At 32.8% G+C, this 13,770-nt stretch overlaps 1 protein-coding gene across 5 annotated transcripts in view; it reads left to right on the top strand.

Annotated features, from left to right (window-relative positions):
- LOC111050411 (protein goliath-like) overlaps positions 1 to 13,770 on the top strand; it is a 101,826-nt gene that overhangs the window by 52,175 nt on the left and 35,881 nt on the right. For 3 of the 5 annotated variants that reach the window (XR_005572659.1, XM_039439168.1, XM_039439167.1), the window contains exon 3: positions 2,992 to 3,072. The exons of the other annotated variants lie outside the window; for them this stretch is intronic. Coding sequence is in view for 2 of the 3 variants with exons in the window: in XM_039439168.1 (XP_039295102.1) it covers positions 2,992 to 3,072 (81 nt within the window). In the remaining variant the exon portion in view is untranslated. The remainder of the gene's footprint in view (positions 1 to 2,991; positions 3,073 to 13,770) is intronic. 5 annotated transcript variants of the gene reach the window in all.

Consider the following 13,770-nt stretch of genomic DNA (forward strand, 5'->3'; position numbering starts at 1 on the left):
AATCATAAGTTTTTAACAAATAAGTTTCATAAATTGCCAATAGGTGTTGGTGGCGATGACGCAATCTAGCTGGCTGGCCACTGCGCACAAATTTCATGACCCCTACCGTTTTTATCTAAATCCCGTGGGCACTGCTACTTCAATCCTGGGAATATTATATTACTAGCCGTTGGCTCGCTTCGATCGCCATATCCGTTTAGCCGAACGTTTAGTCTGGACCCCCGACTGGATTGTCCTAACATATGATAAAAATGCTCTCGCCTGCTGATCTCATTCCTGGACGATCCAGACGGTGGTCCAGGGGGCGGAGCCCCCTGGCTAGACGGATATGGCGAGCGAAGCGAGCCTGACGGCTAGTTCATTTATATAGCACTTGTGTTGCTAGTGGACATGAAAGTATTTTGGCTCGGAATTTTCAATTTTATACTCAACATTTCACGTGTTTAAATTCTGATATTCCAATGTTGATCTCAATATTCTTCAAATTTTTGAAAATTATTAGTGTTTTTTCGGCAATTTCATAAGCATAACCTCCTACCTCCATTGAACTTGAGTAGGCTAGATAATATTTGTAAATAGAGTTGAAGATACTCTTGATTTGCTTTTCGAAAAGGGAAATCTGTTATGTGAAGTTGATTTTAGACATGATTTGAAAATTCGAATAGTAACAATGACTGATTGACTGAATATTTCAGTAGTCCTACAGAAGAGAGAAGACAGAACAAACTCTTAGCAGAGAAACCTTCTATACTAGATTGTTTATTCTGTGTTTTTAGTTACAGTTGAGTTGTTAGACTATCATTCAAGTTGAATGAATGTCCATTACATGTTTCTGTTTCACCTGAGTTACTCCAATAAATAAATACCATTTATTGGAAATTACAGCACTTTCTAATGTGTGCTGACTATGTTGCTAACTCTAAATTTATTGTAACAGTCGGTTATATCGTGATCACGAAAGGTTTATTTTGATAAATTGAGGTTAGTTTAGTTAAGGTTAGGTTAGGTTTGTCTATTGAATACCGGTTTTCGATCGACCAATAAGGAAGTTGAACATTTGTCTATCATTTGCCATTTATTAGCCTCAGTATCAACTTAACAGGAAATGCTTTCGCACAGCACGTTGCATGTTCAAGTTCACAGCGCATGCGCTCCCATACAGCGGATTATTTTCATTGAATCTTCGGATAGATTTTTGCAAACCTACGTCTCTAATGTACCGGTAGACCTTCACCTATCACATTGGTGTTTTTCTCTTTAATTTTTTCAAAGTTTGAACTTGGACTCGCTGATTTGTATCTAAAGAAAACAGTTTAACAAAGCTCAAAACATGTAACTTGAAACTTTCTGCTGGTCCTGTATGGGACCGGTTATAGAGAGTGACAGATCTGATGAAAGGATCATCTTTGTGATAGATCGGTGAGCTTTATTTTTAAACTGTTTACAGATTGATAGGTTTCCAGTAGGAAGTAGGTTCTTCCTCTGTTTTCCGTTACAAATTATTAAAATGTAATAGAAAATAAAGATCAGTGAATCAGAATTAAAGGAATAAGAATCTGAACTGCAGTCATGTAGATGACGTGACTAAAGATACGGATCGAGATAAGATGTTTTTGAATAGAAAATGCATTTTTATGAAGGAAATTAAATTACACTTTTGCAACTTATAAGATTTGGATAGTAAACGTGATGCACATTCAAGATTTCAAGTTTCAAATATTGGTTCTTCTGAAACATGAGAAGAGAAAACTCTCCTACCTCTTCCTCGTCCTCCTTCTTCTCATATTGCTCTTGGTCCTCTTCTTTCTCCCTCCTCATCCTTCTCCTGTACCTCTACACCTCATCCTCCTCCTACTTACTCTTCCTCCTCGCTCTCCTCCTCTACCTTCTCCATCTCCTTCTCCTTCTCCTCCTTCTCTCTTTGGAGGAGAGTTAGTGGGAAGGATATTTTGAATATTCTTTCCGAAGAATGGACATTGATATGTCCAAAGCTCCGCTAATTTATGTAGATGCATAACAATATTATCCATAGTTATCCAAATTGCTTTTTTCATATTATATACAGTTCAATAATAATTTTCTTAGTCTATATTATGTAAATTTATCAATAATTTTGCTGTATTGTAAGCTTATTGTATGTAAGTGTATAAGCCAGTATATTGTAATCTACTTGAATAAAGTAATCAATCAATCCTCCTCTTTCTCCTCATCCTTCTCCTCCTCCAACTCCTCCTCCTCCTCCTCCTCCTCATCTTCCTCCTCCTCCTTCTCCTTCTTTTTCTTCTTCTCCTTCTTCTCCTCCTCCTCCTCCTCCTCCTCCTCCTCATCCTTCTCTTCTTCGTCCTCTTCCTCCTTCTCTTCCTTTTCCTCATACTCAACCTCCTCCACAAGCTACTTCTCTCACTTTCCCTGAAGCTCTCTTTTTCTCTTTTTCATCCTTCTTTAATTTTTATCGTATTTATCACTCTAGAACTCAATTCACTAGCAATAACCAACAAGAAATATCCAACTGCATAATAATTATTATTCGATTATGGTATTTACATAAAAATGTGTAAACAAAGTACAGTATGTCACAGAATCCTTCTCTTTGAATTCAATCTACAAGCAGAGAGTATAGAATGTAATTTACATTCAAAACTCTCTGTATGAGAATTAGTAGGCTCTAGTATTATATAAAGAAGAAACTTCTCCAATCTTACCTATTCTTATCTTATTGAACTTGTGCATTCTTCGTTCCACCACTATTTTATGTACAGTTTGTTGTGTGTCAATTGTTATTGCATGTTTTGTCATCACTCTCAATCAACTCAACTTCCACAATAACTCAACTCAATTTTATAACAAAAACAAAAATTCATTGCTAATTACTTTGCAGTTATTATCGTTAGTCTGTTTTCATAAATGTTGCATTGCATGTCATACAATTGGTGTCTGTCTGCCTCTATGCATGTGTGCTTATTGTGGACTATTTTTGCATGCCGCATGCAGCTTATCTTCTTTCGGGAACCCTGGACCAATGATAATCGCTCTCTGCGGTACCAAGATGCCTCTCCACAAATGTGCTATGTTGTAAGTGACAATATTTTCTAGTGAAATTCATTGTTTATCAGCTTTTAGATGAGATTATATTCCCAGTTATTGTTGTAGCTTTTGAGTGCACGTGTGTTTTTATCATACGGATACACCTTTTGTATTTTAGCATGGACAAATAAAACCAATCATTAAATTTATAGTAGATAAATTTTATCAGTAGATCAAGTTAAACTATTAAACTATTATTATTTTTCATTAAGTTACAATACTATTTATTTTCCAGTGATATTAATTATTTAACAGTTTTTGATGAGATTAGATTATCAGTTATTATTGTAGGTAGCTTTTGAGTGCACGTGTGTTTTTATCATACAGATACATCTTTTGTATTTTAGCATGGACAAATTAAACCAATCATTTAATTCATTGTAGATAAAATAGATCTAATAGATAATTAATATAAATATAATCAATAGAAATTGTACAAAAGATCAATTGGATCAAATTAATAATACTGTGTGACTGTTTACCTGTAGTTGGAATCATGTTGAATATATTATAACGTGATACGTATTCATGTTTAAATGTCAAATTAATAGGGTTAAACCAGTTACTCACACATCCAATTTTGAACGTTCGATTTTTTGTCGTCTTTATGAATTCTATCAGATTGAACGTTATTTGAAAAATATCATATTATGTTTGACATCATTTGTTCAATCTAATATAAATTTTATAAGGACGGCAAAAATCGTACGTCCAAAAATCGATGTGTGAGTGTAACTAGTCCAAATAACTCAAGTGGTACATTATTACCCATTCATCACTATTCCAAATAAGATCATGCAACACAAAACTACATTTGGATGAAGAATTATTACTTTTGATAATAGAATTGACTTGAATCCTTTCAAAATTGAAAAAAAATTGGATGTAGGATTTCAAGTCAAAATGGTAACTTGTTCATGTGATTGATCTTGATTCGTTGAGAAGGCTTTTACGTTTTATTTGTATAATTCCGATACAGCACCAGTTGAATCTAGTTTTTTTTTATTGCCAACCAACTTGCTTAGTTGCTTTCCTCACACAGTAGCTCTTATCACAGATCAAATAAGGTTCAACAAACTCGCTTGAAAAAAATTGAAGGTCCCACTATTCAGTGATCTTTTTCAGTCTGCTTGTACTGGATATCTTTTAAGAATGAATTATTTGTTTTGATTACGTGACGAAGTTTATTAGACAGTAGTCTCCTCTATACCACTTGTCTTGACCACGATTTCATCATTAATTTCATTTCATCATTAATCGTGATAGTACCAAATCATTGACATTGAATCTTAAAAATAGACATTCTTTCTTCAATTGCTACTGCTTGTTTGTGATATGAAATTCTGAAATTCTATGTAATACTGAATCATTCACATCCAATCTTAGAAACAGGATATTCTTTTCTTGTTACTGCTTTTAACTCTTTTGAAATTCTTTTCAATTGTTACTGCTTTGTGTAATATGAAATTTTGTGTGGGAAGAATCCAATCTAGCCTTACTACTTCATGCTTACTTCAAGGGTTGATTTACTCGTTCAACGAAATATAAGTTTACCCCTTGAATGTCTAATAATTAGATTATTGAGTAATAATATTCTAATAATTGGACTATCGAATCCGGCCAACCTTATATTTTTAATTATTTTTATTCATTTTTTTATATAATAGTATTATCGGATGATTAATTCTAGTTGTATGCATAGAGAATAGAATAGAATAGGATTTTCAGTTGTATTCACTCTGATTGCATGAGAATTGCTGCGATTGAGTATATTTCACCATCTAATTAATTCTAAACTCAGCTACCGAATTACTCATTTAAACCAGCTATTATTCAATCCACGCCTTAACTAAATTACTAAAATAAAATGTGGCTTGAAACCGCATGAAATATTCAACCTAACTACGCATTAGAAAACGACGATTATTCAAATGTACGCCTGAACTAAATTAGAAGAATAAAATATTGTTTGAACTTGACTCCAAAGCAAGGTTGAGAAGGCAGGGAAAGCGTGTCTCGGAGTTAAGTGTGGAGAAAGAGAAAGAGGAACACGGAAAGTCGCAATAAAAAGCGTCGGCGAAGCCAAAAAAGAGAAAAATGCGGAAAGGGTTGTTTTCAAAAAGCTGCACGCGATACTAATTAGGGTGACGTCAGAACTGAATTTTAAATTTACATAATCTATTGATCCATTCTCTGTTCACGATTGTCGACAATGGAGAGAGTCATTTAAGTTAGGCCAATTGTTATTTCGCCGTAAAAAATAATTTCACTTGTGTATAATGGTCTATGCATGGGGCTTGGGACTCAATTTATTGACAAAAAATCTAGGTTATGTAATTGTGGGGGAATCCAATTGTTATTATGCCATAGAATAGTGACAGTTTTGTATTGTTGTTTGAAGGCCTCCATAGTTTAGTCTATTATTTACAAAAATAGTATGTATCACCTTGGAGCTTTATGACTTTCTTATACATAGTCAGTTGAAAAAATATTGTTCTCAAATTTGACTAATATGTTTAAATAATCAATAATTCTACCATTAATTATTTATTTACCATTTTCCATTCATCTTAAAGATATAGAGCTAGTCTTTTAGTATAAGTGCTGACTATAAGCAACATTTTTCAACCTTACTTAAAAATATCAACGTTTTACTTCCTTATCTGCGGATTTTTCAATAGAGATTGTAGTAGTAGAGTTCTATGTAGTGGACATTGTTGATGTGATGCTGAAGATAATTCTACTTTAGTTAACTTATTGGACTAGGTTTAAAAACAGAAGAAGTTATAGGCTAGTGCATGTTTTCTTATACCACTATTATAACGCTTGTAACCCAATAAAAAAGTGAACAATTCCTAAATTTTTCTGCCCGATCTTATAAAAATTGATGACTGAAACATTTGATGGAATTCTCCGACTGATAAATTCACAGATGAGACAGAGACCCGTTTCTCAAGTTACAAGTTACTTTTCACCTATGAATTTTAACGGAACCGTTGACTTTGAATGTACACTGGTGAAACTAGTCAATGGTAGCACATCATCAATTTTCACTAGAAACTAATAGAAAAGTTAACATGGAACAAAAATTTTGAAATTTTGTACTAGGCTACTCTATTCACTCACAGTTGTGCTGGTGATCAAATGATTTTTCATTTAATACAATAACAAGTACATTAACTATATTTGTAAATACATGTTACATTAGAAACCTGTTCAGGCCACTTCAAACCTTTTATGAACATCTTTTGCATTCCTATCAACACACTAACTGCATAGGAAACATATCAAGCTGTGGCGAGATTCACTTTAAATGTCAGCTTTCCTTATAGATAGCATCAATGTTTCCCATGCAAACAATGCTGACATTTTGAGACGAGACATCACAAGGGCAAATATTAGAATAACGTTATGATATGCAGGCCTCGCGATTGCAAGCTAACGTTTATTATTATAACAACACAGAATGCTAAGTCAGTCGGTAGGTACTTCCGTCATATTGAAGACAGTTGGTGATCATTTTTCAAAGCGCGTTAGAATCGCAGACAAAAACGCCCTTGGTTAAACGAACATTGGGGAGTAAATAAACAACAGAGAAAGAAACGTAAGACAAGAGATAAACGAAAGATAGAGAAAGAAATAGAGAGAAAGAGAAAGAAATAAAAGAAGATAGAGAAGAGAAGATTTAGGAGAGAGAAGGAGCCAAAAACAAACTCATAAACGGCGCACAGTTTTGAATTAGAATAACGCAATAAAATTTCGAACCGTTGACAAGGGGACGTTTAATAGTGAATAGTGAAATTCATTTTAAACTTTCTGGATTGGTTGGATAGGGAGCAATCATGATATTATTTATAAGACATGATGACGGTTCAGAGTGAATTTCTTTATAGACGTCTGTCTGATTGCACCTCCAACTTTATTGTTTGGTTGTCTGCCAGGTTGAGCCATTTTTTGGACGGTCAGTCTCTGTGTAGTGATGTGAGAGTTTACACAATGAAGTTTGTATTGTGGTAGTAATTGTATCTCATGTAAACCTTTTTAATAAAATAATATTAATATGTTTTGATGCTTGAAGCTTCCTAGTTGAGGAAAACGAGGAAAAATCAATGTTATTATTATTTATCCAAGTTTCAATTTATCTGCAGATAATCTGGCATCTTTTGAGCCCGTAGGTTCATAGTTGTGGCAGATTTTGTTTACAAAATTCAGTTCAAGTGCAGTTTATAGTGGTCCAATATCTTCCTCTCTTCTTTATAAGAAAAAGTCAGATTGTATTGTGGTAATCTTTTTCGTTATTATCTATCTCTCACATGTCAAGTAGAAAACATAGCTAAATAATGTCAGCCAAGAAATGTCATTTATAGTGAGGTGTATATTTATTCATTGAATAAAATCACTTAGCCTATATGGGTTACTTGATTCAAATAAAACAATATAAAAACTTTGAATATCCTTCTATTAAAAACTTTAAAATATTTTAGCTTGAAAATGACCTATGATCGAAACTAGTCGTTAAAATATTTTAAAGTTTTTAATAAAAGGGTACTCAATTTTTTATACTGTTTGTATTCATTGATCTATGCCTATTAAGAAATTATTCCATGCATAAATCTTCTTTGTTTTATTTATATTAAATGTTATAGGTAGTATTCAAATGTGTATTGTAATAAACTTTGATTGGTTAATTGAATGTAGAAGTCAAATGCACATGCACAATAATTGAGTTCTGAGCATAGGAGTGAGAGAATCATTGCTGAGGGTTTTTCGGTTTTTGTAATGGAAACTGGTGGCTTACTCAAATAACTGGCAGCTATATACTTAGAAAACAAATAATAAGAGTAGATTCAACAGCAGCATGATCAAAGCAGAACAATAATCTCATAACACAACATTCAAAAGAAATCTCAATAAAGAATAAGATACTCGAGAAAAGAATAAGATTCTCAATAAAGAACCTTGAGATCAGACTTACATTTGACATTCTCAAACTGCTCGCTTCCTATTGGTGGTGAGCTGCGAAGGTAAGATGGCGACTAGTCAACCCATTGACCAATAAGACAGCTCCTTGGTTTAAAGGCATGGCCTACTAAATCAGCCACTCTTACATCAGTTTCGTGTTTGAATCACAAGTTCAGCTTGAAGGTGGGGCTGACAGTTTAGAGGGTTACGTTTGACCAATATTTTATCTTTGCGCTCCAAAGTATTATAAGCACATTATTTTCTATATTTTCCAAGTAGACTTGTAAGATGACATATGAATGCTATGCCAGGTTATTCAAATTTTAGTTGGATTTGACTCAGAAAAAAAAAGAAGAACGACAACAACATGAACAAGAAACTCATAACACACCACTCAATAAAGTGTCACATCCAAACATTTTAAAACAATCTTAAGATCATAACAAATGTTCCACAAAATAAAACTTCAATAAAAATGAAATTTGTACCATTTCTAATTTCAAATTCTTCAGATCTAAATCCCATTACAAAATACCATCCCAACAAAAGCCTACATTTTCAAAATGTTTTACGTCTGAAAGCAGTTTGACTGAATCTGTCTGGTCATTTGCCAACTTGCAAACATCGCAATAACTTGTTTGAACAGCTGTGTCGGGGGCTAACCGATCTGTAATTTATAAACTGTGAAACCATGACCGTTAATTTTGGTTGTTCTTTGATGGGATCGGTGTGATGAGCTACAATCCCCAGGGAAGCTTACTCTCGTTTTTTTCTGTCTCCAGTTCAACTTACTTTTGTTCCCCACTGTGTTTTTTGTCCTTTCATTGTCTGTCTCAGTTTTTAATTCCAGTAAAACTTGGTCTTTGTCTCTCTTCTCATTTCATGCCCTCGTGGTAATGGAAATCCATTTCATGGTCTCTCTGTCCCTCGGAGACTTTGAAACAAAGCAAGAGGCCAAACCCGCCCTAACTTCACCTGCTGTTCTATTTTTGTAATGCTCTCCCCTACTGAATTATGACAATCTGACGTATGTTTGTTTACTTTGTCGTCGGATATGTGGTTTACATTGTGCATCTCTCGAATATACTCATGCCTTTCTGGAAAAAATGCTCACCCTTTTTTGTATCTTGTGTATATAAATAGATATACTCAATGTATCTTGGAATGTGCACTTGAATATATCCTGGAATACACTCGTATCAATTCATTATTAATTCATACAACAAGTACATCATCAAAAATGATAGAGAGAGAAAAAATAAGGCAAACGTGTACTATTTCTCTCCCAAATTTAGGTAAGGTTACACATAGTCCGAAAACGGTTGAGTCTTGTAGTTGCTCACTTTACAACATTTTTAGTTGGTTCTTAATTATTTTCTCAAAGTAGATTTTAAAATTTAGATGCTTTAAAACCAAACATAAAAGGAAAATTTTACATTATTACAAAAATAGGAAATATTCTCATATTAAAGAAATAATTTTGAAGGATCAAAAAAACAAACTTAATTCTAAAAGCACAGCTTTCGTATATTGTACTCAATGTTCATGGATCCGTCCTGGAAAAAATTCTCATCATTTTTGTAGCTTGTGTAAAAAACTAATTTATCAGTTTAAAAATATATATATCTTATAAAACATAGTTGTTAAATTGAACATTATTATTGAATACAAACCTAATCAATCTTTCTGATTCTGATCCGACTCTTGAAACAAGAAAAAGATTCTGTTTTGCAACTAGAGATTGGAGTATTGTAGTCTACTATCCTTCTTTAAATATGTGTTTCTTGTATTAAAACACTTTTAGATATCCTAGAAAATCATTCATTACGAAGTTCCACGCATCTTCAAAGAGATTGAAATTACCTTGAACCTATCCTTTTTAACAATACCAATACTGTATCTTAAAACCTATCTGGTCATACAATAAAACAATCTTATAAGACTATAAGAGTTCTCTCTGCTATGGTACATAAACCAATATCCCAACCTCTGAAATTACCTATAATACCCGATAGCTCTAACCATAGTCAGGAACCTGATGGAAATAAATTATAAATTGCATTTGTTCAATTGCTAATTAATGAATAATTATTATCAAACTAAAATCCTAATTAGATGCTGTAAATCACCCTGTCTAGCTCCCCGTCTAGCTGTTAACCCTGTTGTCAATATTTGCAGTAACAGAAGTCTTCGGGGTGAAACCATGGTCCTGTACCAAATAAAGCTGTGTAGAATTTGACTACATATGTGTGTTTTTATTTAATTTTGATTTACAACATTTAATATTAGGATTTTCGTTCAATAATAATAATAATCAAGAAAGTCAAAATTATTGTAACGGTAGCTGAATTCACTATCAGAAACAATTTAAGAAAAACTAGCGACATGCAGGAAACAAAACTCTTGTTGTTTAGGTCTCCCAGGAAGCGGACTGACAAAAGAACTAAACTCTAAAATGTTATCGCAATGTTTGGGGCAGTAACTCTGTTATTCCATTTAGGAGCTCATCATAGAACATTTTATTGCGGAAATGGATTTCAGAGTCTGTGTTTCGTGTTGAGACTATTGGGAGTCGGTTCGTATTTTTTTATTGTTCCTTTTTGTCAGATAAAGTTGAAGGCCAAGATTTTTGTTTTGTCCTGTTGAAAAGACTGTTCTCTCCCGACATGTCCAGTAGATTTAATACTGAATACAATTATTTAATTCGATCGTAAACGTTTCGAACACATCGAAGTTATGAATTCGACAACAAATTACATAAGTACCCTGTTATTGACGTGTTGTCATTCTTCAAGATCACTGGGTGTTTTTGTTTTTCTGCAACATGAAGCTCTTACGGTTTTGCCCAAGGACGGTGGACAGACGATATATTTACGTGTTGTCCAGACCTATAATTATGGAGGAGATTAGTGGATGAAATTTAGTACCCAGTGGACGTTAATCTTCAGCCGGTCGTTTTTTATTGTGCAGTCTGAATTCGATTTCCGTAGTGGGTATTTCACATTTGGAAGGTCCATGCCATACTCATTCTAAGACTGTTTAATTCAGTAGTGGCAAATGATTAATCTATTTTCAGTTTTTTTAAATGTTCCTTCTAAACGATTTGGTAATAGTATCCATAACAGTAAATTGATAAGGATTTAAACACTATTTATGTGTCTGGATGATCAATGATCTTGAATCGTCATATTATGATTTAGTAGTTCAGGAAAATGATACTAGTAGCCAATTTGGGTTTAGATTGAAATTGTAATGATATTTGTAAAAAGTGGTCTTGAAGAATTTGGTTGCCAAAGTATAAAGCGTTTAGGATGGTGGTAGTTATAACCGATTTTTGGACATGTTTATAAAATCAGGAAGAAGATAAGTTTTGCACTTGAGTTTCTCAAATAAAAATATCTTATTTCTCAAAGAAATACTTTATTTAGATAAATGTGGGGGGATAGATGAATGACGCTTGTAGAGAGAAAAAATGTAAACCAATCTATCTAGTGCGTGAGATCTATAGCATGTTAGTTTGCGCTATATCTTATATGATTACTATCCTATGAGATCCTATAAGAAGCATTACTTGGAAGAGTTATCTCGGGTCAAAGAAATTTTGAGAAATTTTAATTCCATCTGTAATTTTGAGAAATGCGAAAACCAGAAGTTTATAACTTCCAAAATATTATGTTCAATGGGTTGAAAGTGCCCCATATTTATATATTTACTTATATTTACTATATAAATTTCACCTTTCAATATGGGAGAAAAACACACATAAGTAACAAACATTCACTTTAACAAGTTCTATTGTTATTTTTAAAGATTTTATTAAAAATCATATTAAATTATTCCATTCTATTAAATAGATAGTTTCAAAGATAAATTTCAATTACAGTACATTTTATTCTCATTGTTTATTCAATTTAATCCTCATTCACGAGAGAAGATTAAATAAGAACACAGAAGACTTAGAACTTCCTGTTTTTTTATGTTCAGTAATTCAGTTAAAATAATTTCAAAAGTTGATATTCTCGAAATGATCATATTGTAGCGCTCTCTTAAGCCGCGTTTACACCAAAGTTATCAACAAAATGTTTATTTCTCCGTCCTTATAGATTCTATTAGATTGAACGGAACTTGACAAATACATATGCTCATCATGTGTATGATATTACGTTCAATCTAATAGAATCTATATGGACGGAAAATAAACATTTTAAAAATAAATTTGGTGTAAACGCAGCTGTACCTAATCATTCATATCAGTCAATTCTCCTGCACTTTCACTCTTATCATTACTTTTCTATTTGGTAGAACACTTATCACTAAAATGATTGAGAGAGAAGGAAGTAAACCTCGAGCTATTCCTCTCCCGAAAACGTAACACAATCCAATGTGAATCGAAAAATGAAATGAAGAAGCCAGAATCAATTTTTAATTGTCATATCTCAGTTCTTCTTAGTTTGATTTTCAACAATCTTAACGAGGAAAAGTTGTACACGTTGTATTGGAAAAGTACCACCTGCGAATTAACTAATCCAAATCTCTCAATTAAATCCAAATCTCTCGGCTATATTGTAATTCAGCATATTTATTTTATTAATTTGTATATAACTTTTATGGCAAATAAATGAATTTGAATTTTTATAAAACTAGTAGTTCTGTGAACAGTAGACCTCACGCAGTATTCTCATCCACAAAGTACCTGATTGAAACTATAGACCTTATGAAAATACAGCAATAGACTGGTTTCTCCACACATCTGTGTAATCACTTGTCAGCTGATTTATGATGAATAATTCTATAGTCTGGTTTTTACTCTTATATTGGCGTATGAAGGAGGCTCCTTTTTCCTTCTTTATTATCCTTGAAGTGCAAAATTTCCAAAAACCTTGTATATACATTGACGCGCAATTAAAAAAGGAACATACCTGTTAAATTTCATGAAAATCTATTACCGCGTTTCGCCGTAATGCGCAACATAAAAACATATAAACATTTAAACATTAAGAGAAATGCCAAACCGTCGACTAGAATCTTAGACCTCACTTCGCTCGGGCAATTAGAATCTATGAATTCAGGGCTACTTATTTTTATTTATAAAATAGCATTATAGAATCCTTTTTTGAAATTAATTTAAGATAATGATTAAAAACACAATTTAAAACTGCTAGTTTCTATACTTTCAAAACCTAAATTATGTGGAACATCGAAACCAGTAGTTTTGATTTGTGTTTTTAATCTAATATTTTATATTAATTTCAAAAAAGTGTACTATAATGCTATTTTATAAATAAATAAAAATTTAATCAAAACCTCCAATAAATCAAACGTTTTTATTAATCAAAATAATATCGATTAACTTTACTGTGTCTTCTTCAATATTGTATTATTACTGTAGGTTTGTAGCATTGATTTGTGGGTCAAAAGTATTACATAATTCAAGGAAGTGACTGGCCGCGTAATTTCTATTGAAGTGTTGAATGTTGAAGGCTGATTAATGATGTACGTGATTAAGCCCACAATGCTATCGTTAACCACGACAATATTGTTAATCCTGTATCCTGTAATGCGCTTAATGACTGCTCACTATTTCCACCTCTCTTACTCTCTCTTTCACTCTTTTCATCCCAGTTTCTCTTTCTGTCTATTTTTTTACTTCCGATAAAGTCCTTGGCAAGGGTCAAACCTCTGGTTAACAATATAGTGCAATGTGTTTACTGGATTTGACAAAAA

This window comes from Nilaparvata lugens, chromosome 12 (genome assembly GCF_014356525.2).
Source record: "Nilaparvata lugens isolate BPH chromosome 12, ASM1435652v1, whole genome shotgun sequence".
Taxonomy (NCBI): Eukaryota; Metazoa; Arthropoda; class Insecta; order Hemiptera; family Delphacidae; genus Nilaparvata; species Nilaparvata lugens.